The sequence below is a fragment of the Asterias amurensis genome, chromosome 12 (assembly GCF_032118995.1).
Source record: "Asterias amurensis chromosome 12, ASM3211899v1".
NCBI lineage: Eukaryota > Metazoa > Echinodermata > Asteroidea > Forcipulatida > Asteriidae > Asterias > Asterias amurensis.
Window position 1 is genome coordinate 17,562,464 of NC_092659.1, and position 25,221 is coordinate 17,587,684.

General features: G+C 39.6%; 2 protein-coding genes across 2 annotated transcripts; both read left to right on the forward strand.

Moving 5' to 3' along the window:
- The first annotated feature begins 6,185 nt into the window (after positions 1 to 6,185).
- Positions 6,186 to 15,501, forward strand: LOC139945184 (uncharacterized). The gene is made up of 8 exons (XM_071942474.1): positions 6,186 to 6,577; positions 8,877 to 8,979; positions 9,266 to 9,422; positions 9,733 to 9,918; positions 10,653 to 10,942; positions 11,229 to 11,453; positions 12,039 to 12,237; positions 12,969 to 15,501. The coding sequence occupies exons 1-8, from the start codon at positions 6,509 to 6,511 to the stop codon at positions 13,126 to 13,128; spliced, it is 1,389 nt and encodes a 462-aa protein (XP_071798575.1). The 5' UTR covers positions 6,186 to 6,508; the 3' UTR covers positions 13,129 to 15,501.
- A 500-nt stretch (positions 15,502 to 16,001) lies between these two features.
- On the forward strand, positions 16,002 to 24,599 carry LOC139945272 (uncharacterized). Its single transcript, XM_071942604.1, has 8 exons — positions 16,002 to 16,163; positions 17,852 to 17,951; positions 18,784 to 18,940; positions 19,928 to 20,113; positions 21,056 to 21,336; positions 22,008 to 22,232; positions 22,719 to 22,917; positions 23,906 to 24,599. Exons 1-8 carry the CDS (start codon positions 16,047 to 16,049, stop codon positions 24,063 to 24,065), a joined length of 1,425 nt encoding a protein of 474 aa, XP_071798705.1. The 5' UTR covers positions 16,002 to 16,046; the 3' UTR covers positions 24,066 to 24,599.
- The last annotated feature ends 622 nt before the right edge of the window (positions 24,600 to 25,221 follow it).

Genomic DNA, 25,221 nt, shown 5'->3' on the forward strand with positions numbered 1-25,221 from the left:
CGGTGGGACGACAAGTACAATATCAATACCAGCAATAGATGCTTGATGGGTTTCTAAGAAACTGAGCTCACACGCCTCAAAGCAACTTGATCAAAGTGTCATTGTTTGCGACAGCTACAGCGACAGCGACCGTGCGACCGCGACACAGACAGCGAAAGCGTTAGCAACAGGAACAGCAATAGCAAGAACGACAGCAACACCAGCAACAACAACAACAACAACAACAACAACAACAACAACAACAACAACAACAACAACAACAACAACAACAACAACAACAACAACAACGTCAATGACATTGACATTGACAACGACAACGACAGCAACAACTCGAACGACAACGACAATGACAACGACAACGACAAAGACATCGACAAAGTTTCTCATGGGGGTGGAATTCTTTGAGAGTTAGGGCTAGTCTTTTTTTCAAGTTAGGACATTAAGTTATTCGTCTTAATTTTAGGACTGGCCATACATTTTAATATCTCTTGGGACTAGTCTTAAAGGGACTGGTCCTGACTCTTTGCGGGATCGACCCCTGATATGATATAATTGTTAGTGTATTTCCTATATGGTCACCTTTTTAAAGTATTGTAAGTTTAACTAATCTTTTTATAGTAGTGCTTTTCCATAACTTTTTTAATTTCGCGGTTTGTGGTTTTAACTATTGGCTGGTCCATTTTGTGGTTTATATTTTTTAGAAATCTTTTATGCTCTTGGGTTTTTTGCTCTTGTTTGCAGCTATTTTTAATGTGTACAGCGCCTTGGGGTCCAGTCATGGATGTAAGGCGCTTTATAAGCGTTGTTTATTATTATTATTATTATTATTATTAACGACAACGACAACAACAACGACAACGACAACGACAACGACAATGTCGATAGCGACAATGACAACTACAACAACAACAACAACAACAACAACAACAACGACAATGGCAAAGACATCAACAGCGACAATGACAACAACAACAACAACAACAACAACAACAACGACGACAATGACAACGACAAAGACATCGACAACGACAACGACAACAACAACAACGACAACGACAATGTCGAAGACATCGTCGTCGACAATAACATGAACGGCGACAATGACAACGACAACGACGACAACATCAACAACAAGAGCAGTGGCAGCAGCAGTAACAACAAACAACATTAACAACAAACAACAACAACAACCAACTAATGAAGCAATGACGTACACACAACAGTTAGAAATCCTTAAGACTCACCCTTTCTATTCACAACATGTTTAATTCAAGTAGTTTTGCATATTTTATTGAGAGGCTTAGTCTTTTGAAGAACAAAGACAACTGCACTTTGAATTATGAATGATGCTAATGCCACGCAGCAAAGTTGATATGTTTTGTACTGCGATTCTTTGCTTATGTGATTGAACTTGCAGTGCCTTCCGAGATACAATAGTAGTAATTTTCTCTTGCAATTGTGATTACAATTGAGCCCAAATGTTCACATGTTTGTTATTTTATGCTTGGGATAGACCAAAGGAGAACCCTGTTCTTTGACGATTACTAAATGTGCCTTTAAAAACTAAAATAAAACAGAACTCTGGACATGTGAGAATAAATGACGTGTACATTTCATTTTTGTGCTTCCTCAAGTGTTAGTGTATTGATGGGTGCGTTCGTTTACCTTCCCCGGGTCGACCCCAGTGTGTCGCGTTTTTTTTTTCCCCAGGACGAACATGTGCAGATAATTACCCACATTCGTCCTGAAAAAAAAAAACCCGCCACACACCAGGTTCGACCCAGTGAAGCTAAACGAACACACCCTATGTTCATGATCAGTTCCAGCTAGAACAATCAAAAGCAAACAAGCAAATCTGCACCACTTTTGGATAATTATTCATGCTAGATCCACACCTTGAAATGGTGCGCACCATTCAAGCTTTCAATATAAAACCATATTTCACCAAAATACATATAAATACATCAGTATAATTTTAAATGGGACTCCATTTGCCATTTCAAAATTGGCGTCATATTAAGAGTGTCTCGCTTATGATTTCACGCAATCTACAAAGCATCAAGCATGTTTACATGTTTTGCAGCCCTTTGCCACGTATTGTGCATTACCTATGGATCATTGATTTCTATTCATAGGTGAAACATCAGAAAATCAAGTTTCTTTTTTTAGCTGTTTGTGTTTGAGTATATAGAAGTTAACAAGTTGTGCGTGACGTTCACCAGTGCATTCCTTTTAAAGCAATCGCACACCATCGGTAGACAGTATTGTCCAAAGGCCCACACAAAATAACTAACCTGTGAAAATTTAGGCTCAATCGGTCATTAGAGTCGGCAGAAAATAACGGGGAACCTCACCCTTGTTTCCCGCACGTTTCGCCGTGTCATGACATGTGTTTACAATAAATCCATTATTCTCGATATCGAGAATCGATAATTATTTCATTGTTTTCTCAAAGAGTAAAGCATTTCATGGAATAATATTTCAAGGGAAGTCTTAGTCCGATTCTTACTTTGTTATAAGATTGTTTTGGGAATAATGTAAACATGCTAAATGACTACTGTGGAAGTGTCGTGGCCGAACGGTTAAGAGCACCGAATTCAAACTCTGGTGTTTTTGATCAGCAGAGTGTGGGTTCGAATCCCCTGACACTGTGTCTTTGAGCAAGACACTTAACCATTGCTTCGTCCTTCGGATAGGACGTAAAGCCGTTGGTCCCATGTGTTGTGTAACGCATGTAAAAGAACCCAGTGCACTTATCGAAAAGAGAAGGGGTTCTCCCCGGTGTTCCTTGTTGTGGCTGCTTAATGCGCCGTGGCACCTTGTAAACCCTTAAAAGGTGCTAAATAATTGGGTCTCAGAATTCATCACTGCAATAACCTATATTTGGACACTATTGGTAATTACTCAGAATAATTGCTTGCATAAAAACCTAGGTAACGAGTAATGGAGAGCTGTTGGATGTTTACACATTGTGAGAAACGGATCCCGCTGAAATAACGTAGTTTTTAAGAAAGATGTAATTTCTCACTCAAATAGTAAAATGTTACATATCAGGACTGGATCCTTTTATAAGGCATTTAAAAGCACAATATTGTAGAACAAGGGTGTTTTGTTTTTCACTATTCTCTTGCAACTTTGTTGAGACAACATCAGCAAATACCCTATAATGTAAGATTTGAATATTTGTAAGGCACATAAGTTAATGTGTGTGTATCTGTGGATGGATGGTGTTGTGTTATTTGATTTCTCTTGTTTGCTTGATTTGATTTGTAGCTTTTCATTTATTTTGTTCATACGGCGTCGATGTTACTTAATATTAACACCAAACCCTCAACTTTTGTCATGGCAATAATCTCAAACCTAAACAGCTTAAAGGCAGTGGACACTATTGGTAATTACTCAAAATAATTGTTAGCATAAAACCTTACGCGGTGACGAGTAGTGGGGAGAGGTTGATGGTATAAAACAGTGTGAGAAAGAAGTAATTTCCACGAATTTGATTTCGAGACCTCTGATTTAGAATTTGAGGTTCCGAAATCAAGCATATGACAGCACACAACTTCGTGTGACAGGGGTGTTTTTTCTTTCATTATTATCTCGCAACTTCGACGACCAATCGAGCTCAAATTTTCACAGGTTTGTTATTTTATGCTTATGTTGAGATACACCAAGTGAGATGACTGATCTTTTACGATTACAAATAGTGTCCAGTGTCTTTAATATCAGCACCAACCCTTAAACTTTTGTCATGGCAATAATCTCCTCAAACTCAAACAGCTTAAGGAATTTTCTTTTACGGTCCCAGCTTTTCTGGTGACATTATTGAGTTCTCAACAGTCCATATGCCTCTTTGAGCTGTCACGCAAAGCGTGCATGTCTTGTACAACGAGGCATGAAATGAAGTTATGCTCAGTTAAGATGCTATCATGGTGTAACATGGCAACGGTCAACAGCGGGCAACCTCTCGTACTTTATTGGCAAAGTATGAGGAGTTCGTTGGTACTTCACGTATCTTTGCTGTCTCTCACATACTTAAAGGAACATTACAGAATTGGGTTTTCTGGCAAAAAAAGTTGTTGGCAGTGTAAACACTTTTTGTAATCCACCATATACATAAGTTTAAATCTGTGATCTTCACGATTTTTGTTTCTTACCAAATATGTAACGTTCCTAAAGAGACCGTTTTGTGATTATGAATCTTGCAAACATTGAAACAAAAATCTCATAGGAATCCGTGTCGCCCTCTGGGTTATTTTGTCCCCCTGTGTGGAGGGTGTCCCCGAAAATAAAGGGCAATGTTTTGTGACATAAATGGCTTCCTACTCTGGCTCAATGTCATTGGAGATCCCCCACCCCGGTTGTGCGTGTCTCCAATCCAATACGGAAACAAATAGGCTGAATGAAGATGCTTCAAAAGAGGGCACTATCATACAAAATGATGGGGAAGACAAAATGTTCTCGCAACATCAGCTGAAGTGTCTGTCTGAAATATCATATTTTGGTGAGAAACAATAGTCTAATTTTGCGTTTGGAGTTTATCGCCCAGTGAGCGTTTCATTCATTCTTTTCTCGCATATGGATGTCATGCAAAAAGTGTACTCGTTTTTCACTAATTTCCCGTGACATGGCCGATCGACCTCAAAATTCTACAGGTTGGTCAATTTATGTATAATATGATGGATTACATCAAGCCCTTAAACTTCAAGCAGCTGTTTCGTTAGAAAAACCAATTCTGTAATGTCCATTTGAAGACATTGGACACTATTGGTAATTTTCAAAGACCAGTCTATGCACTTGGTGTGTCTCAACATTATGCATAATGGCAAAGCTGTGAAAATTTGAGCTGAATTGGTCATCGAAGTTGCCAGAGAATACTGGAAGAAAAACACCGTCACACAAGTTGTGTCATGCTCTCAGATGCTTGAATTCGTGATGTCTTAAATTCAATTCAGTTAAGCGAGAAATTACGTCGTCCTCAAAAACAACAGAGGGCGCTGTTTTTCACAACGTTTTATACCACTAACAGCTCTCCACTGCTAGTTACCAAAGTTGTTATGCTAACAATAATATTGAGTATTTACCAGTTGTGTTCATGCTTTTAAAGGCAGTGGACACTATTGGTAATTGTCAAAGACTAGCCTTCACAGTTGGTGTATCTCAACATATGCATAAAGTAACAAACCTGTGAAAATTTGGGCTCAATCGGTCATCAAAGTTGCGAGATAATAATGAAAGAAGAAAACACCCTTGTCACACGAAGTTGTGTGCGTTTAGATGGTTGATTTCGAGACCTCAAGTTCTAAACTTGAGGTTTCGAAATCAAATTCGTGGAAAATTACTTCTTTCTCCAAAATTATCGCACCTCAGAGGGAGCTGTTTCTCACAATGTTTTATACCACCAACCTCTCCCCATTACTTGTCACCAAGAATGGTTTTATGCTAATAATTATTTTGAGTAATTACCAATAGTGTCTACTGCCTTTAAGGACCCACATGGTCATGAACATGAGTGGTGAGAGGACAGTGTTTCCAATAACTCGGTCCTTTTGGTTGGTGAGTTGTTTACCACTGGTAATCTTGTTTTCTCAGTAACATACAAGTAACCAATGGTCCTTGCTCTGTGAAAGAAAGATGTCCCATGGAATGTTGAAGACGAAATCCTAGCAATGGGGATTGTCCGTTACTCAAAGGGTATTCGGTATGCACCACTGCACGCGCTAAGTAGGTGCACAATCTAATAGACGATGTGACCTATGTTTACATTCAAACCGCCCTCTGTTGACAAAACACTATATACGTCATGTTTCGCCGGGCACTGAGTTGCGTATAGTCATAGTAAGATTACGTACACTTTCTAGCTGGCTGCCAAAACACAAAGGTTTTGCCCGGCGGTATGCGCGCGAATCATGTTATGGTTTTCGTGTGACGTCAGAGGTGACATCGTCTATACCCTGCTCCTAAAGGCCGAGTTGTAGTCGGTCGCGCGATGGTCGGGCGATGGAAATCTTGACGCGCGATCATAAAAAGACACGGTTTTAAGGCCTCAGTCTTAGGATTGCGCGCAAGATTTCCATCGCGCGACCATCGCGCGACCGACTATAAACCGGCCTTTATGCATCGATACACAAATCTGAGCATTCAGATTTTCATAAATGTTTATACTCTGGATATGTACCACACCGACAATAGGAGGTTCTATCGCCCTACCCAGTCAACGTCAAAGTGTAAAAAACGAAACGGTGTCAGTTTTCAACAGTTATTTAATTGATGTTTTCGGTAGCACCATGTGTGCATCTGCTCGCCAGGTAGATTTTGTTCAGTAGAGAACTTTTCTTGATTTTACTACCGCGGAGTTAGATTTCGGGAGATTTCTCAGTTCTGAAAAGAACTGTCCTGCTTTGTAACGACTACCCGATGATCAGCGGGCGGAAAGAAATTTGCCAGGACTACTACTTTAGCTTTCAGTGGGTCTTTATTAGATTTCACTGCAGTTGTGTGAGTTCATAAAATGTATCAAGAGGTACCGCAAGATGACCGCGAGACGCTTTTTTCAAGTACAAATGATACGGAGGAAGAGGTAAGTAAGACCATGACGGTTAAATTGTAAAAAGAAAGACTGACAAACTCTTGGGTCACAATGTTTAAAGACACTGAACACTACAATTGGTAATTGTTCAAAGACCAGTCTTCTTACTTTGGTGCATATTAATCATGCATAATTATGCAGAAAGTAACAAACCTGTGAACATTTGAGCTCCACATTGTATAATGACTTTAAAGCCATTGGACACTTTCGGTAAACAGTTTTGTCCAAAGGCCCACACTTCGTGCATCACAACTTACATATAAAATAAAAAACCTGTGAAAATTTAGGCTCAATCGGTCATTGGAGTCGGGAAAAAAAACCGGGAAAAACCACCCTTGTTTCCGCACGTTTCGCCGTGTCACGACATGTGTTTAAAATAAATCCGTAATTCTCGATATCGAGAATTGATAGTTGTTTTAATGTTTTCTCAAAAAGTAAAGCATTTCATGGAATACTATTTCAAGACAAGTCTTTCACCATTACCTTCTGTAAACCTTGTAAATCTGTGAACTTTTATTTTGATTTCTGTTGCGAAAGTGTATAATGGCTTTAATAGGGAGGTTTTAGATGGACGTTACGCGAAAGAAAGTCAAACATTTATCGGCATAAAACCTTACTTGGTAACGAATTAAAAAAAAAAAAAAAAAAAAAAAAAAAAACACCTTTTATTATGCCTTTAGAAATTACCAATAATAAAAAAAAAAAAAAAAAAAAAAAAAAAAAAAAACTTTTATTATGCCTTTAGAAATTGGAACGAAGGCGGAATGTTGCCCTGGTTTACGGTCCACTAAATGTTAGGGGAAGGTTTTTGCATTAGGGCATCAGTTTTGGTGGGGGGGAAAAAAACTTGGAAATAATGCCCTTGGCGATCTTTACAAAGGTTTTTGAACTAAAGGCCTTCGAAAAATAAGTTTCAGTTGCTCGGTAGCTGCAACAACGAGGTCATGATCCTGAACACTTTAGTGCATTTGTTATTGCTATTGTCGTTTCCCAAAAGTGCCCCCACAACGTCATGAGTTAACATGTCTTTCTACATTTTTTCAGCAATAAATGTGAGCCCAATTTCTGTGCAAGAACGGATCACAATCCTGTGATTGGTTTAGCTTAAAGTCACCTGGAAATATAATTTTTTTTCTTTCAAACAAGAGTATATGCTTACGAACAATAAAACATTTTTTTTAGTAATTGTTTGTCACGATTTATATGTTTAAAAAATATATAAATTTGTTTGGGGGGGCTGACTCCGCCTACCCCTTTTGTGACGTCAATCGAGGCAGACTTTGCCTGCAATGCGTATAGTAAACACACGTGCAAAGTACATGTACGTCCAAGTCGTGAGTTGGTACATTTCAAAAAGTGTTTTTCTGCATTCAGCAGCAATACACCTGGTCGGCATTGCCGGAAAAAACATTTTTTTTTTAAATGTACAAACTCACGATTTGGTCCGTACATGTACTTTGCAATTGTGTTTACTCTACGCATTACAGGCAAAGTCTGCCTCGATTGACGTCACGAACAGCGCCCTCTCGGGTCGTGGTCTACTCTTAAATTTGTAAATAACATAAGAACTGATTTTTTAAAACCTTAGCTAACTGTTTATTCACATTCCACTCATCAAAACACATATATTAGTGACAAAAGCTTTATTTTGAAAAAAATACCACTTCCAGGTGACTTTAAGGAATTAAACAAAATAGCCCAGTATGACTAGCCGTCGATTTAACAAAACTCTTCCTATTTTAAGATTATCCTAAGGACTTAGGACGAGTCCCAACCCTGCACTGTAGCATGCAGACCTTAAGATTAATCCTAAGTTAGGACGAGTTACCCGTCCTAACTCGAGATAAGACGTGTCCCAACTCTTTGGCAGCACAGACTGTAGTACTCCCAATGGAGCTGAGATGGTTTAAGGAATTAAGCAATAACCAGTATGACCAGCCGTCGATTTCACAAAACTCTTCCTAACTTAAGACAATCCATAGGACTTCAAGTCCCAACCCTGCACTGTAGCATGCAGACCTTAAGATTAATCCTAAGTTAGGACGAGTTACTCGAGATAAGACGAGTCCCAACTCTTTGCGAAATCGACGGCAGGGAAAACTATTTTGAAGCACCGTTAGCACCGTCACTGAGTGGCGGACTTGAGCGCTAAATATAAGAAGGCACTTTTAAACTAGTTGCACATAATCTCTTTCCGTAGATTTACCAAATGTTGGCCTACTATTATACTAACAGCTTCATGTTCGTCCAAAGAACAATCTTCTTACCTCTCTAGTTAATGTTCTTTCAGGAGACTGCTGGTCTCATGAACACATGGCAGAGTATGTTTTTGATGGCTGGAGTATGCTCAAGTGCCGCCTTGTTAATTACCGATGATTTCGTCGTCAGTGCAGGTAACGACTGCTCTTTACTTCTTATTTTGAAGAGCCACAAAGGCAAATATTGCTTTAAAGGCACTGGACACCTTTGGTAATTATTTTGTCAAAGACCAGTATTCTCACTTGGTGTTTCCCAACATGTATGCATAAACATAACATAACTTCAACTTGGTCGTCAAAATTCTCAAAAGAGAATAAAGAAATAAAAAAACACCATTGTTGCAGACGTTCATTTAAGTTTTCGTTTGCCACCGTCATAGTAATCACTATTACATTACCGTTCTCCTTCCCGGAATTATAGGAATTGGTGGTATCCTCGTTCTCTGTGTGATCGTCCCCGCAGTAGTTTACACCGCCGTCTTGCTTGGCCGTTGTTGGAACATGGTTCGGCATAAATGGCAACACGAAAGACACCCGTATGGCGCTATAGGCTATGAAGCATTTGGAGATGTTGGAAGGTCAGTGGTTACTCGAAACACTTCCGGGTCAAGTGGGGGGCTGGTTGTGCCCGAAATCTGACGTGGACGCTTAACGCACAAGCCAACCATGTCACCCGAATAATTATTCACAACCGGACTTTCTCCTTTATTGCTCCGCGAATATGGAACAACCTCCCAGTCTGCATCGGAAATAGTAACTCTTTGCCATTGTTCAAAAATCTCCCAAAACTCACTTGTATCAGATGTAATTTGTTTGCACTTTATAAATATTTAGTTGTATGTATGTATGTATCTCCAGACTGATTTTTTTTCTTTTTTTCTTCAACAGATCTGTCATTAATTTTATGGTTGCAGTCGCAAGTTTCTTTGGTGGCGTTGGGAGTCTTGTAATATCAGCCGAGTTGCTGTTCCTTATTGATGAAGACAACTTTGCTGGATTATTCTGTTATATGCCAGTTGTCTTCGTATGTTTTCTTATTCCGTTTGGATTGCTTGGAACCCCTAAAGATATGTGGTAAGTTTTTTCTTTATAAACAAACCATTGTGAGTACCAAAATTAATATTCCTCTTATGCAAATTTAACATCTATGAAATCGTTGTGATACCCGCTGCCAAAAACATAGGATTCGAACTGCGTCTAACCCGGGCAATCTAAGTAGTTTGTAAGACACTGCTCTAGAATTGCAAGGGTCGTGGGTTGGAATCCCACCCGAGTAATACGCCTGTGTGATATTTTTTCACAGGACTCGGGAAAGTCCTGAGTATACAGTGCTTACACACATCCGTGTATGGGTAAAAATAATAATATTGTGAGTACTTGCTTCATAAATACATATTTATTTTGTATTGTAAAAGAGCTTTGTTTCTACAACATTTGTTTTCCATTTCACAACCAATATTACAAGTATCATAAAAAAAAATAGCATTATAACAGCTAATGATACTAAATAATAATAGTAGGAAAGGACAGAGTGAAATGGTAGCAATCCCCGGTAAGCGTTTATTGATTACTTCTTTATGAATAATAGTTAAGGCTTTGGTTGTGTAATAAACAAAATAAGGTTGCTCCCTGGCCTCTGTAAAATGAGAGGTGATGACGTCATCAACGCATGGTCAATGTCTCAGTTTGACGTTTAGACTTGAAGCCGCAATAACATCTTTTTGCATACAAAACTTTGTTTCCTGTTATTTTTGTTTATGATAATAAAACTATATAATATAAATATTTTGTCTTCCTTTTTTCTGAAGGCAAATTGGAGCACTCAGTATAATCTCGTCTACGATGGCCCTAATTCTTCTAATTATTGGTATCGCACTCGCTGACTATGACGAGGAGTTGGTACCATCAAGCAGAAACGCCACCGATGTTGTATCACTAGCGCCCTCTGTTGCTCCAATACTGAGCTACCCCCTTCGCCTGGTTGAGATTTGTGGAATAACACTCTTCGCCATGGATGGGCATATCTCGTACCCAACCTTCTTTCAGGATATGCTTGAGCCACATAGGAGTACACGTGTAGCAATTGGAGCGTATGGATGTAAGACAAAACTTCATTATGTGCCCCCCCCCCCTGAATGACACCCATGCTGCTACCACCTCCCGTCCTGAAGTCACCCAGTCAAAACGTTTACATTTTCTTTCCTGATATTTCATTTATTCGATGATGCTTTCAATCGTTGCTTCCTATATCTTCATACCGCACGATATGTGTATATAATGTGTATTTTAGAATGAAAGGACAGATGGCTAGTCTAGTCTGTCTGCTGCCACCTCCCGTCCCGAAGTCATCTCGTCAAATAAACGTTTGCCTTTTCTCCCCTCAGATCTCATTTCTTCGATGATACTAATAATCGTTGCTTCGTACATCTTCATACCAAGCGATCTTATAACGAGTATTGCATCAGATGGTAACGTCACCACACTCCTTCCAAGGTCCCCCCTCACCGTTGTGCCGTTAGTGTTTTTATTCATCCATCAGTGCACGGTCACGTTGACCGGCAACAATGTTTTGTTTCAGTATATGGAGGAGCGGCTTGATATCCCACAAGGTAAGTCACAGTCTTCGGGTGCGTTCGTTTAGCTTCCCCGGGTCGACCCCGTTGTGTGGCGGTTTGTTTTTCTAGGACGAACGTGTGCAGATAATTTCCCACGCTCGTCCTGGAAAAAAAATCCGCCTCACACCGGGGTCGACCCAGGGAAGCTAAACAAACGCACCCATAATTTAGGTTGGGTTCTGCTAGAACGGGCGCCTGTCTTTACCCGCAATGTACCTGCTATTCAGATCCAGTGATTCCATTGGATACAATGGCATTATTGGATACACGTGCAGCCATACAAAATTTACTGCGTATCTCTATGTGAAATGAATAATAGGTTAAAGGTGAAAGTACACGCCGGATGTGGATGCCGGTATCTGGAATTATTCACGAGCCTCGAAGTGTGGTGTCAGGTGTTCAGGCCATGGTTATGCACATTCCAAAAACTCACGGATCAATTGACCCGGATTTCAAGTCCCGTTGGACATGACCCATTAAGGGTCAGTTTGACCCGGAGTCCGTTTCAAAAATGACCAAGCTATGGGTCAAAATGACTACAAATCTGAGGCAAAGTTAACTGATTATTTTTTATTTCAGCGTTTGGGTGGAGAAGGGTTCTTTCACGATCCACCATACTCCTTCTGGAGTTATTTGTCGGCGAGACGATCCCGCACTTTGGGATCTTGTCAACTCTAATAGGCGGTATTTGCTCGCCTGTATTAATATTCCTTGCTCCTTGTCTGTGCTACATCCGCCTTCGTAGCATCAACAATCCTGAAGGTTTCTCCGAGTCAAAGTTAGTTAAAAGACAAAAAAATTAATGTATAACTGGAAGAAATGATAAGAAAGTCACCCAAATCATAGCCTTTGTTGTTGTTTTTGTTGTTAGTGATGTTGTTGTCGTCGTCGTCGTTTTCGTCATCGTCGTCATCGTCGTCGTCGTCGCGTCGTCGTTGCGTCGTCGTCGTCGTCGTCGATGTTTTGTTGTTTTTGTTGTTGATGCTGTTGTTGTTGATGCTGCTGCTGCTGCTGCTGCTGCTGCTGCTGCTGCTGTTGCTGCTGCTGCTGCTGCTGCTGCTGCTGCTGCTGCAGGTGGTGTTGGTGTTGGTGGTGTTGTTGTTGGTGTTGTTGGTGTTGTTGGTGTTGTTGTTGTTGGTGTTGTTGTTGTTGGTGTTGTTGTTGGTGTTGTTGTTGGTGTTGTTGTTCTTGTTGTTGTTGGTGTTGTTGTTGGTGTTGTTGTTCTTGTTGTTGTTCTTGTTGTTGGTGGTGGTGGTGTTGTTGTTGGTGGTGGTGTTGTTGTTGTTGTTGTGGTTGTTGTTGTGGTTGTTGGTGTTGTTGTGGTTGTTGTGGTTGTTGTTGTGGTTGTTGTTGTCTGTTTCTTTGGGTTTTTGAATAATGCAAACTATTGGATTAATTTTTGGTAACCTTACCTTGTACAAGGTACCAATTTAAAGATACACATGTCGTTTGCATGTTATTACCGGTTCTTGGTAGTTATCAGCTTGTTTCGTCTTCTTGAATCTCCAGGAACATATGGCTATTGGAAACAGCCGTCTGCTGGGTCATCATCATCTTTACACCAATTCTGATGAGTGTAATTGTCTACGTCACAACGTATTCCGTGCTCAAGGGGAAGACGGCTTTTACTGTTCCATGTTTTGTTAATTCAACATTGGCGCATGCTTAAAAACCAGAGTTGGCTTGAGACTGTTTTAACAGACTTTAATATAGTCACTGTGTTATGATGTTACATTAATGCAATATGAAATTGATTTCCAACTATGCGTCATCGTAGTACACAAAGTTGAGCACTTCGAATGGATATGGCAATTTTTGAGATCTACCGGTGTCAGATGCAATTGTGTCCGCCCTGCAATACTGTCCGCTCCGGACACTTTTGCATATACAATCGTGTCCGGGGCTAAACAAAAACCGTCCGCTGGACACGTCCATGACTGTACATGTATGTGCGCGCGTAAGCACTCACTGAACCTACGTATTATCAGCATGAATATTCACGTATTTTATGATTGCAGCGAATAGGCCCAACATTTCTACTGTCATTCATGACATGCACTTTATAGCTTGTAAAAAAAAAAGGCGAACATGTTCCGTCGACCAAGGGCGTTTAATTTACTGCAGGGACGGTTTTGCACGGGGGCGGACACAACTGCATATGCCAATTTGTCCGGGCGGACACAATTGCATTATGCAAAACCGTCCGGCGGACATTATTGCATATGCAATAATGTCCTCCGGAATGTATTGTATAGAGGACACAACTGCATATTCAAATGTGCCCGGGCGGACACAATTGCATTATGCAGCAGCGTCCGGGCGGACACGATTGCATATGCAAAACCGTCCGGCGGACATTATTGCATATGCAATAATGTCCTCCAAATAGTTTTGCCTAGAGGACATAAATGCATGCGACACCGGTACTAAAGAGACTGTGTATGGGGTTTGACTTTGGTTTCGCACACAGCCCTCTGTGGATCTGTTTAAAGGACACTGGACTGGGACACTATTGATAATTGTCAAAGACCAGTCTTCGTACTTTTTGTATATCAACATGTGCATAAAATAACAAACATGTGAAAATTTGAGCTCAATTGGTGGTCAAAGTTGAAAGATAATAATGAAAGAAGAAAAAACACCATTGTCACACAAAGTTGTGTGCTTTCAGATGGTTGACTTCACTACCTAAAATTCTAATTCCGAGGTATCGACATCAAATTCGTGGAAAATTACTTCTTTCTCGAATATTATGTCACTTCAGAGGGAGCCGTTTCCCACAATGTTTTATACTATCAACCTCCCCCAATACTTGTTACCAAGTAAGGTTGTATGCTAATAATTATTTTGAGTAATTACCAATAGTGTCCAAAGAGAGGGAGGGATAAAGTGTTTAGAACATAATTATTGATGAGTTATATACAAATTCTTATTATATGGGCTTATGGGTATTGTTATTATAAAATTGTAATCCAATTTGATGTAGAAATTTAAGTTTTAAACCAGTAGTAAACTATTGAAATTGGTTTGGTTTAATTTTTGAACAACTTGACGATCAGTATGCTTTGATCATCTTTTAGGAGAATGCTGGGCTCTGATGTTATATGCTGCTTAAAGGCAGTGGACACTATTGGTAATTGTCAAAGACTAGCCTTCATAGTTGGTGTATCTCAACATGTGCATAAAATAACAATCCTGTGAAAATTTGAGCTCAATCGGTCATCGAACTTGCGAGATATGAATGAAAGAAAAAAAACACCCTTGTCACACAAAGGTGTGTGCATTTAGATGGTCGATTTCGAGACCTCAAGTTCTAAATCTGAGGTATCGAAATCAAATTCGTGGAAAATTACTTCTTTCTCGGAAACTATGGCACTTCAGAGGGAGCCGTTTCCCACAATGTTTTGGACCATCAACAGCTCCCCATTAATACTCGTTAACAAGAAAGGTTTTATGCTAATAATTATTTTGAGTAATTACCAATAGTGTCAAGTTAAGAGACGGAGGGTATAAAGTGTTCAGAACATAATTAGTGGTGAGAAATATGCAAATTCTTATTTATGGGCTAACGGGTATTTTTTATTATAAAATTGTATTCCAATTTGATGTAGAAATTTGAATTTTAAACCAGTAGTAAACTATTTAAATTGTTTTGGTTAAATTTTTGCGAGGTTTGTGGAGACAGCGATTACATTTAAAAGTGAGTAGCGGCGGTTCTTAGAGGAACCAGTGGTTGAACAACTCGACGATCAGTATGCTTTGATCATCTTTTAGGAGAATGCTGGGCTCTGATGTTGTATGCTGCTTAAGTAATATTTAGGCTAGTGTTGCTTGAAGGCGGGGCCTGGACAGTTTAAGCTGGGATTAGCTTGGTGATACCCGGATGTTTAACTTGAACTGGATGCTTGTTAGAGTTATAATATATGTTAAATTTGAATCGGGGATAAAGAATATTATTTTTGTAAGTTTGTTTTAATATTTTTTTACCCATACACCGATGTGTGTTAGCGTTGTATCACTGTATACTGATACTTTAAAATAGTATTACCTACCGAATAATAAATGTGCATGTTTCCATATTTTCAAAGTCTCAATGGTAGGTTTTGTTTTATTTATTACAACTGCAGTGGGAAATGATACAAGCTGCGGGCCATAGACCTATATAGCTATATGGCCGCGGCACAACACATACCGACTTGTTTTCAAGACTAAATCTTCTAGGGTTCGTGCTGAGGGACTGTACAATTGAACCCCTAGTCTTGGTTCCAAGACCATTGGTGTTGCGCGGTCACACACAACCAACGTTCCGATTATGCACGGCAAAAACTGTCCACGCTTGTAATGAACGAACGCTAGCGGGCGCTCTGTTTCTCTGATTTACGGATCTCACCATGTCCTGTGCTCAATCTAAATCAGAGAAACAGAATGGTCTTGGAACCAAGACTATTGAACCCCACGCATAGTGTTTACCTTTCGGATTCAACCAAGCGTATCCATCCCATTTAGGGTAACTGGTTATGCCCTTCATGGACAGGACAAAACTAAACCATTATAAATAATTTACCAGAAGTAGAAATAATATTTAGAATGGCGGAGGATCATATCCCATTGGGACCAAATTTGTCACGATCCCCGTTCGACAGAGGCCGTTCAGACCAGCAGAAATCCCCGGAAGAGCGTCGGTTACAGGAGTCATCGGAACAGGTATTAGATGCTCTCCTTAAATCTTTATTTTACACAATATTTTATGGGGTCAGTTTTAGATCTAATTGCTATAACAGTTACAGACAACAGGTTTGCAGTTACACCATGTGTGTGTATATACATGCTTGGTCAAAATATAGATTATTATGTTCTTTTGAGAATCCTTTTTTTACACAGTGTACGGGATTGGTTTTAGAGCTTGCAAATAATTTATTAGGCCCTACAGTCACATACAGTGTTTATCATGGATTTGCGGTAACACCATGTGTTTAACTACTTGCAAGGTAGGTTATCAAATTATTTTGTTGAGTACCACACCACCTTTTCACTCATTTTTACAAAAAGGGATATCTCATTGAGGTAAATTAGATACTATATTATTTCATATCGGATACAAAAGTGGTGGCGCCATACGGAAACTTTTCAAGAACGTGTCTTGCTTTATATTCTACTACCGGGGTAGATTTTAGGAATTCGGGAGACTTCTCAGTTCTGAAAAGAACTGTCCTGCGTTTTCTGAGCGGAAGGTAGAAAATCAGCCTGGTTGTAAGTGCTCGCGTTTACCCTTAAGTTTACGCCAATACAAGAGCTTCGGTATAGTCACAGACAGTGGTCATAATTATAAGGTTTGCAGAAACACTTGCTAGGCCATGATTTGGAATTGTCTACGTTCTTTTGAGAAACCTTGACGCAATACAGACAGACAAATTGTGTCTGGGATTTGAGGCAGTGCATATAAATAGTGGGGCCAGTTCTTTGTTTGCGGTACCCCGTGTGTTACTACCACACAAGGGACACACAGCCTTGGATCGGGAGAGTTTCATTATTATGAAAAGTGTTTGAAACCGCTTTTTATAAAATGCATGTATGGTTGGATGAATGTTTTTTAAAGGGAAGGTATACACGTTTGGCAATTACTCAAAATAAATATTAACTTAAAAACTGACTCGGTAACAAGCATTGGAGAGCTGTTGATAGTATAAAACATTGCGGGAAACGACTCCCTCTGAAGTAAGTTTTTGAGAAAGAGGTAATTTCTCACTAAAATAATAAAAGACTTCTAGCTAAAAGTAATTTCTCACTAAAATAATAAAAGACTCCTAGCTAGAAGTCTTTTATTCTTATCTGAAAGCACACAAATTCGTCCAACCAGTGTCTTTTTTCTTTCATCATTTTCTCGCAACTTCGATGACCGATTGAGCCCAAATTTTCACAGGCTTGTTATTTTATGGTTATGATGGGATACACCAAGTGAGAAGACTGGTCTTTGACATTTACCAAACGTGTACCTTCCCTTTAAAAGTAGAATGTAATATCCGCACAAACATGCCTCGAAATTTTGTGGTTTCCCTGTTATTTTACGAACTAACACGGTCGGCAATTTTGTAAGAATATTCACAAAATTGCGAGGCGTGTTAATACTTCACGGTTTCAATGCTTTATACTACCAACGGCTCTCTCGGGCTATTAACCAAGAAAATTGTTATGCTAACAATTATTTTGAGTACCTACCAGTGTCCAGTGGCTTAAAGACACTGGACACTATTGGTAATTGTAAAAGACCAGATTATGTGCTTACGGTAAGCAGAGCCATTAAATTGGGCCCAGGGCACTCATGTAAAGAGCATTGAGATGGTTTAATGTGGAATTCGCTATGCAATAACATGTTATATAACTTGTTACTTTAGGTGAGTGGTCGCCTCAACACGTGGGAAACCATGCTGGTCATGGCGGGAGCTTGTTCTGGTGCCGTGGCGTTAACTACTGTTGCTTTGGCCGTCAGTGCGGGTACGTTTGCTCTGTTACTGTGAAGGGCCAACATTCATTGGTTTTTTTTCACAATCTTTCTTCATTTTGTTTTCTACTATAATAAATAATAATGTAGGTCTACTGCTTTAATTGTTACGTTGATAAATTTAATGTAAACAGATGTGGACATGAAAGTTAATGGTGTTGAATTGAATTGTGACTTTGTGGACGCTAGGTGGCAGCAGACTCAAGTAAATTCATTGTTCTCATTCTAACTAGCAATACGCCCCTTCCTCATTTATTTCATAAACTTCACAATGGCCCTTTTCGAAACCACGGCTTTGGCTCCAGATTCGGCTCCGGTTAGCTTGGCCCTGCGGTTGTTTTGACAATAATGCGCGTGTATTGCGTACGTGCTCAGGGCTTCAGACGACAGAACGGAGCCTGAAGTCGAATCCAAAGTCAAAGCCGTGGTTTCGAAAAGGGCCTATTGTAAAGCTATCCAACGGGAGATCTTTTGGGACACTTATGTGGCAGCATACTTATCAGGGGCCAATTTCATAGAGCTACTTAAGCAAAAAAATTGCTTAAGCACGAAAATTTCATGCCAAATACATTGCTTGTGACTGGTATTTAGCTGTTGTTTACTTAGCATAACAAATGAATGGAGTCTTGGTCGGTAATCTGATTTTACTAAGCAAGGATTTGTTTGCTTAAGCAAAGTTTTGTGCTTAAGCAGCTCTATGAAATTGTGGACAGGTAATTTGCGTGTGCCCAGAACTAAGTAAAGTCTGCTGCCACCTATAGGTTCTAAAGTCTCCAATTTGCACACGACGTATAACTAACACTCTCGTTGCCCCGTATGGTGTAGGATTCAGTGGTATCCTCGTCCTCTGTATGATCGTCCCCGCATTAGTTTACACCGCCATCTTGCTTGGCCGTTGTTGGAACATGGTTCGGCATAAATGGCAACACGAAAGACACCCGTATGGCGCTATTGGATATGAAGCATTTGGTGATGTTGGAAGGTCAGTGGCTAGTTAAAGACAGTAGACACTATTTGTAATTGTCAAAGACCAGTCTTCTCACTTGGTGTATCTCAACATATGCATAAAATAACAAACCTGTGAAAATTTTAGCTCGATTGGTCGTCGTAGTTGTGAGATAAATATGAACGAAAAGAGAACCCTTGTCACACGATTAAGTGCCTTCAGATGCTTGATTTCGAGACCTCACAATTTGAGGAAAATTACGTCTATCTCGAAAACTACGTTACACCAGAGGGGGCCGTATTCTCATACAGTTTTATACTATCAACCACTCCCCATTAATCGTTACCAAGTAAGGTTTTATGCTCATAATTATTTTGATTAATTACCAATTGTGTCCACTCCCTTTAACAGATTTGTCCGATCTAGTGTCTTTATCCGTTTTGACAAACGTGCAGTGATGACATAGGCTTCGCTTTTTATAGCTGTGTTTTGATTGGTCGGATGTGATGTGGGTGCAGCTGACAAGCATGACATCGAACCAGTCTAAGCGTAGACATGGATAGCTTATTTTCGCTCATCGGCAAGCATTGCCACGTGTGTATTATAAACAAAATACAGTTCAAGTCGTATGTAACACTAATTTCAGCTGAAGTCGAAGTCTACTTGATAAGAAAACAGAACAAAGAAACAGCAATTATCAAAATATCTTTGTCACATAAGTACGTCGAATTAATCCATGTTTAGCAAGACGGGTACCGATCGCATCTCTGGTCCGCAGCATTAGCATACGGACACCAGCCAACAGAAATCTGAGAAAGGATTCAGAGACTTAAAATATCTTGGGGTTAAACAATGTTAGTCAAAATCTAAGCTACTCTAAAGGGAATCGTTTCCAAAATAAATTAAAGCACACCGGCTCTTTTCAGAGCCAACACTCACACAAAAGAGATTTACACAATATTGTACCCGCAAGTTTACTACTTAATTATAATTTCTTCCTAAAATACATTTCTTCCTCAACAGATCTGCAATCAATGTCATGATTGTCGTCTCAAGTTTTAGTTTTTCAGCCGCAACTCTCATTGTTAGTGCTGAGTTGCTTTTTCTTGTTAGCGAAGAGACGTTTAGAGGGATGTTCTGCTATCTTCCCCTTATCTTCGCGTGCTTAGCGCTTCCACTAACATGGCTTGGAACACCAAAAGATATATGGTACGTTTTTGCGTTTGTTAAAGACACTGCCGTCGATTTCACAACGAGTTAGGACTCGTCTTATCTCGAGTTCTAACTTAGGATTAATCTTAAAGTCACCTGGAAATAGATTTTTTTTTCTTTCAAACATAAGAGTATATGCTTACGAACAATAATACAATTTTTTTAGCAATTGTTTGTCACGATTTATATGTTTAAAAAATATATAAAGTTGTTTGGGGGGTTGACTCCGCCTACCCCTTTTGTGACGTCAATCGAGGCAGACTTTGCCTGCAATGCTTATAGTAAACACACATGCAAAGTACATGTATGTCCAAGTCGTGAGTTGGTACATTTCAAAAAGCGTTTTTCTGCATTCAGCAGCAATACACCTGGTCGGCATTGCCGGAAAAAAAAAAAAAAAAAAAAATGTTTTGAAACGTACAAACTCACGACTTGGTCCGTACATGTACTTTGCAATTGTGTTTACTCTACGCATTACAGGCAAGGGCTCCCTCGATTGACGTCACGAACAGCGCCCTCTCGGGTCGGGGTCTACTCTTAAATTTGTAAATAACATAAGAACTGATTTTTTTAAACCTTAGTTAACTGTTTATTCACATTCCACTCATCAAAACACATATATTAGTGACAAAAGCTTTATTTTGAAAAAATACCACTTCCAGGTGACTTTAAGGTCTGCATGCTACAGTGCAGGGTTGGGACTCGTCCTAAGTCCTAAGATTAATCTTAAGTTAGGAAGAGTTTTGTGAAATCGACGACAGGATACTAATGGCAGTTGTCAAAGACTTAACAGTTGGTATGTCTCAACGAAAGTATTTCTCAAAAGCTAACTGACCAACAGAAATAAAGAAAGAAAGACATGAACAACTCAAGCAAACCTAAAACAAACAGAGCATAATTATCAACGAAACCCAATGTAAATCTGCTGTCACTTTGTAGGCAAATCGGCGCTCTCGCTTTGTGTTCAGCTGCATTGGCAGTAATTCTCCTATGTATTGGGCTCGTGGTTGCTTTCTTCGACGACACTTCAAGCCCAAACGTCACAGACAGCACGAGCCCGCCCTCTACCGTTCAGCGACGCTTGAGCTACCCCTTGCTTCTAATGGAGATCTGTGGAACATCTCTGTTCGCTCTTGGTGGTCATGCTTTGTTTCCTACTGTTCAACAGGACATGCAGAAGCCAGAGAAGTATACGAGAGTAACCCTACTGGTGTTTGGGTGTAAGGACAGTCAATTTTCTTTGACAGTAACTGCTTTGCATACCCCCCCCCCCCCCCCTTTGAACATTTTGCTCGGTCCAATGTAACCAGGGGTCGATTTCACAAAGAGTTAGGACTAGTCCTAACTTAGGACTAGTCCTAAGATATATAAAAAATGTACAGCTAGTCCTAAGTTAGGACTGGTAACTCGAGATAAGACTAGTCCTAACTCTTTGTAAAATCCACCACAGGGTCCCCAAAAACCCCACGTTCAACCTAGTAAGAAGACTGGTCCCCATTGATATCAGATAATGCAGTGATGTGATCTTTAATTAATGTTTTGTTTTCTCAAGATTTTTGAAAGATGTCGCATTGGAATTTACACACTGGCATCCGGATAAGAACAGGGACCAAAGCTGTCTTCCAAATGTGGGTTTTATCATAGGTTGACGTCACAAGCTAAAACAGCTCCACTCTTTCTCACCATGGCGGTAGCTACCTCCATGCTCCCACTACTGCACTCACTCAGTCGACCCAAGTTGTCGCGTTTTGTTTGAGTCGGTGCGATGTCTGGCACGTCACAACTCTATCCCGCATACAGTTGATTAGCTCCTCTTTGTTTTTTTATTCTTCTGCATCATTGATCAGGGTCTTGAGCATTGTCATTGGCTTATTGTTTTCCTCCTTCTCAGATCTAACATCTAGTATAATCTTAGTGACGGTTGTTTCGTACATCTTTCTACCGCACGATCTACTCCTGACTATTACATCAGACGCCAATATCATCAACCTCCTTCCCAGAAGTCTCCTAACCACCATACCTGCACTATTGTATTTCGTCCACCATTGTACTATGATCGTGACCAACAATAACCCATTGTTTCAATATGTAGAGGAACGACTTGATATACCGAAAGGTAAGTGGCCTCGATGAGGGACTTTTTGAACGCTTGGTGGCAGCAGACTTACCAGGTGAAAAGTATTTTCTTCTCGGTAATTATTTTGGGTACGCTCAGAACAATGTGAACAATGACAACTTACCTGGTGAGTCTGCTGCCACCTAGCGTTTTAAAATATCTCGATGCGTCATATTGTGTGCAGTGGCAGCACACACGCATAATTCGTTGGCCTACTAGATTATTTCTTGTTTATGTAATCAATGTGCCTCTCTTAATGACGTCATAATTCTTACCCAAATGAGGTTATATGTGCACGTTTTGAAAAAAAAAAACACCGGTTCTTCTAGCCTCTGTTTTTTTATTTTTTTTTGTATATATATATTTTTTTAGAACCAATACCCAAAAGGCGCGAAGTTTCCGCAGACTGTGGTTAGTCTTGTTCGTCATTCTGAGAAACATTAAAACAACAAAATGGTATTATTTACCCCATTTTTGTGATCACAGAATTCAGTTGGAGGAGGATGCTGTCACGCTCAACTATTATTTTTCTGGAAGTGTTTGTTGCCGAGTCGATACCCAGGTTCGGACTTTTGGCCACCCTAGTTGGAGGGGTAGTCTCCCCGATGCTTTCATTAGCTGCTCCCTGCCTGTGCTACCTACGACTTCGTAGCATCGAAACTCCTGACGATTTCAAAAAGTCAAAGTAAGACAACATGTACATAAATTGTTTCGTTTTACAGACAGTGGACACTATTGGTAAATGTTGAAGACTAGTCTTCACACATGGTGTATATCAACACAATGCATAAAATAACAAACCTGTGATCGGTCGTCGAAGTTGCGTGATAAAAATGAAAGAAAAAACACCCGTGTCACAAGAACTCAAATTCTAAATCCGAGGTGTCGAAATCAAATTCGTGGAAAATTACTTCTTTCTCAAAAACTATGTCACTTCAGAGGGAGCTGTTTCTCACAATGTTTTATACAACCAACCTGTTCCCATCACTTGTAATCAAGAAAGATTTTATGATAATAATTGTTTTGAGTAATTACCAATAGTGTCAACTGCCCTTAATTCCTTTCATACATGGAAGTTTGCATCAGGGATAAAGAGAAGCTAATTTGATTTGACCCGTATACACCGATGTGTGTAAGCACTGTATATACTCAGTACCTTCTCGAGCTCTGTGAAGCAAGCATTCACAATCACAGGCATATTACTCGGGTGGTTTCGAACCCACGACCCTTGCAATTATATAGCAGTCTTGCCAGCTCGACCAACGGAATAGAGGGCAGATTGGGCCTTTATCACACGGCCACGACTCCGCCGGTTTTAAACGGCCGTTTAAGAACTCGTCGCTACCCCTGTAGTCTCTTAGTTGTGAAGCCAAGGACTCTCAGGAAAGCCAATTTTCAAGATGGAAATATACACAATTTAGAAAACGTTTCCGACATTAACGTTTTCACGGATTACATTTTTAATACATAACAAATGATATCTAGTGGGAGGCCCTTTTTTTCTGGTATTCGAAAAGCTCAGTCTTGACATAACCCATTATTTGTTGTAATTTGTGGTAATTTATCCTCAAGCAATCCACAAACAATGCTGCAACTTTGTTAATGATTTGTTGTTGTTATTGATTTCATGTTGTTAGTGTTGTCACTAATTTTTCCATTTCTTACGTTTACAGGGGAATATGGATGTTGGAAACAGTCGTCTGCTGGCTTATTAGCGCCTTCACACCGGTCATAATGATTGCAATCATGTACATCGCGGGCTCTTCCATTACCAGTGGGAACACAGTCTTTAAGGTCCCCTGTTATGTCAATGCAACATTGGCACACGAATAACTAATTAAAACAATACATACAATTAATAAACACCAAACAATCGAATACGCACCTCAGGGGTGACAACAACGTCATTAAACCCTTAATAGTTTACAGTTTTAACACCTACGTACAGCTTTTCCCCAAAAGGATTCGTGAAGAGTTGAAAATTTAACAGTTTATTTATTTAGAGGGCGCACTTCGTGTTGGCTGGTTGGTGCTTGACTACATAAAGAGAACGATGCGCCAAACTCAAACCAACATCTTTTATTTTCTGTTTAGACCTCAAGGTCATGGATTTTTATTGGATGTTGAACAAAAATCCCGATAGTCGCTCTAGAGCTTAAAAGGTTCAAGTTCAACTCGGGGCATAATATTGGCTTTTCACCAGCCCCCTTAAAATGGTCTTTTAAGTTTAGGTGCATTTTCACCAAGAGGAGTAGGCCTGGTTTCGGCCTCCAGAGATGTTTTTCTTCTTTTTTCCCCTTTTTAAATTTTTTTTTAGATGAGCATAGATATAAAATCTAATACGGCTAACCTACCTCAACAAACAAAGGGAGAAGGGGAAACAAATTAGTAAGCAAACAGTGAAATGGCAAAATAATTTTATTTAAATAGACTTATAAATAAACATTATTTTTATTTTAATCATTAAAATGTTGTAATAAAATGATGAATATTATTAACATGAAATTGAGCGTTGGTTTATTTTATAGCTTGGCGTACCCGGTAAACCAATTATGTTTAAGTGTGCTGTTTCACAAATACCGTGCAGATCTGCAGCCGATTTCACGAAACTGTACTTAAAGTCACCTGGAAGTGGTATTTTTTCAAAATAAAGCTTTTGTCGCTAATATATGTGTTTTGATGAGTGGAATGTGAATAAACAGTTAGCTAAGGTTTTAAACAAATCAGTTCTTATGTTATTTACAAATTTAAGAGTAGACCCCAACCCGAGACTTTTCCTGTAATGCGTAGAGTAAACACAATTACAAAGTACACGAACGGACCAAATCGTGAGTTTGTACGTTTTCAATTTTTTTTCCGGCAATACAAACCAGGTGTATTGCTGCTGAACGCAGAAAAACACTTTTTGAAATGTACCAACACACGACTTCGACGTACATGTACTTTTCACGTGTGTTTACAATACGCATTGCAGGCAAAGTCTGCCTCA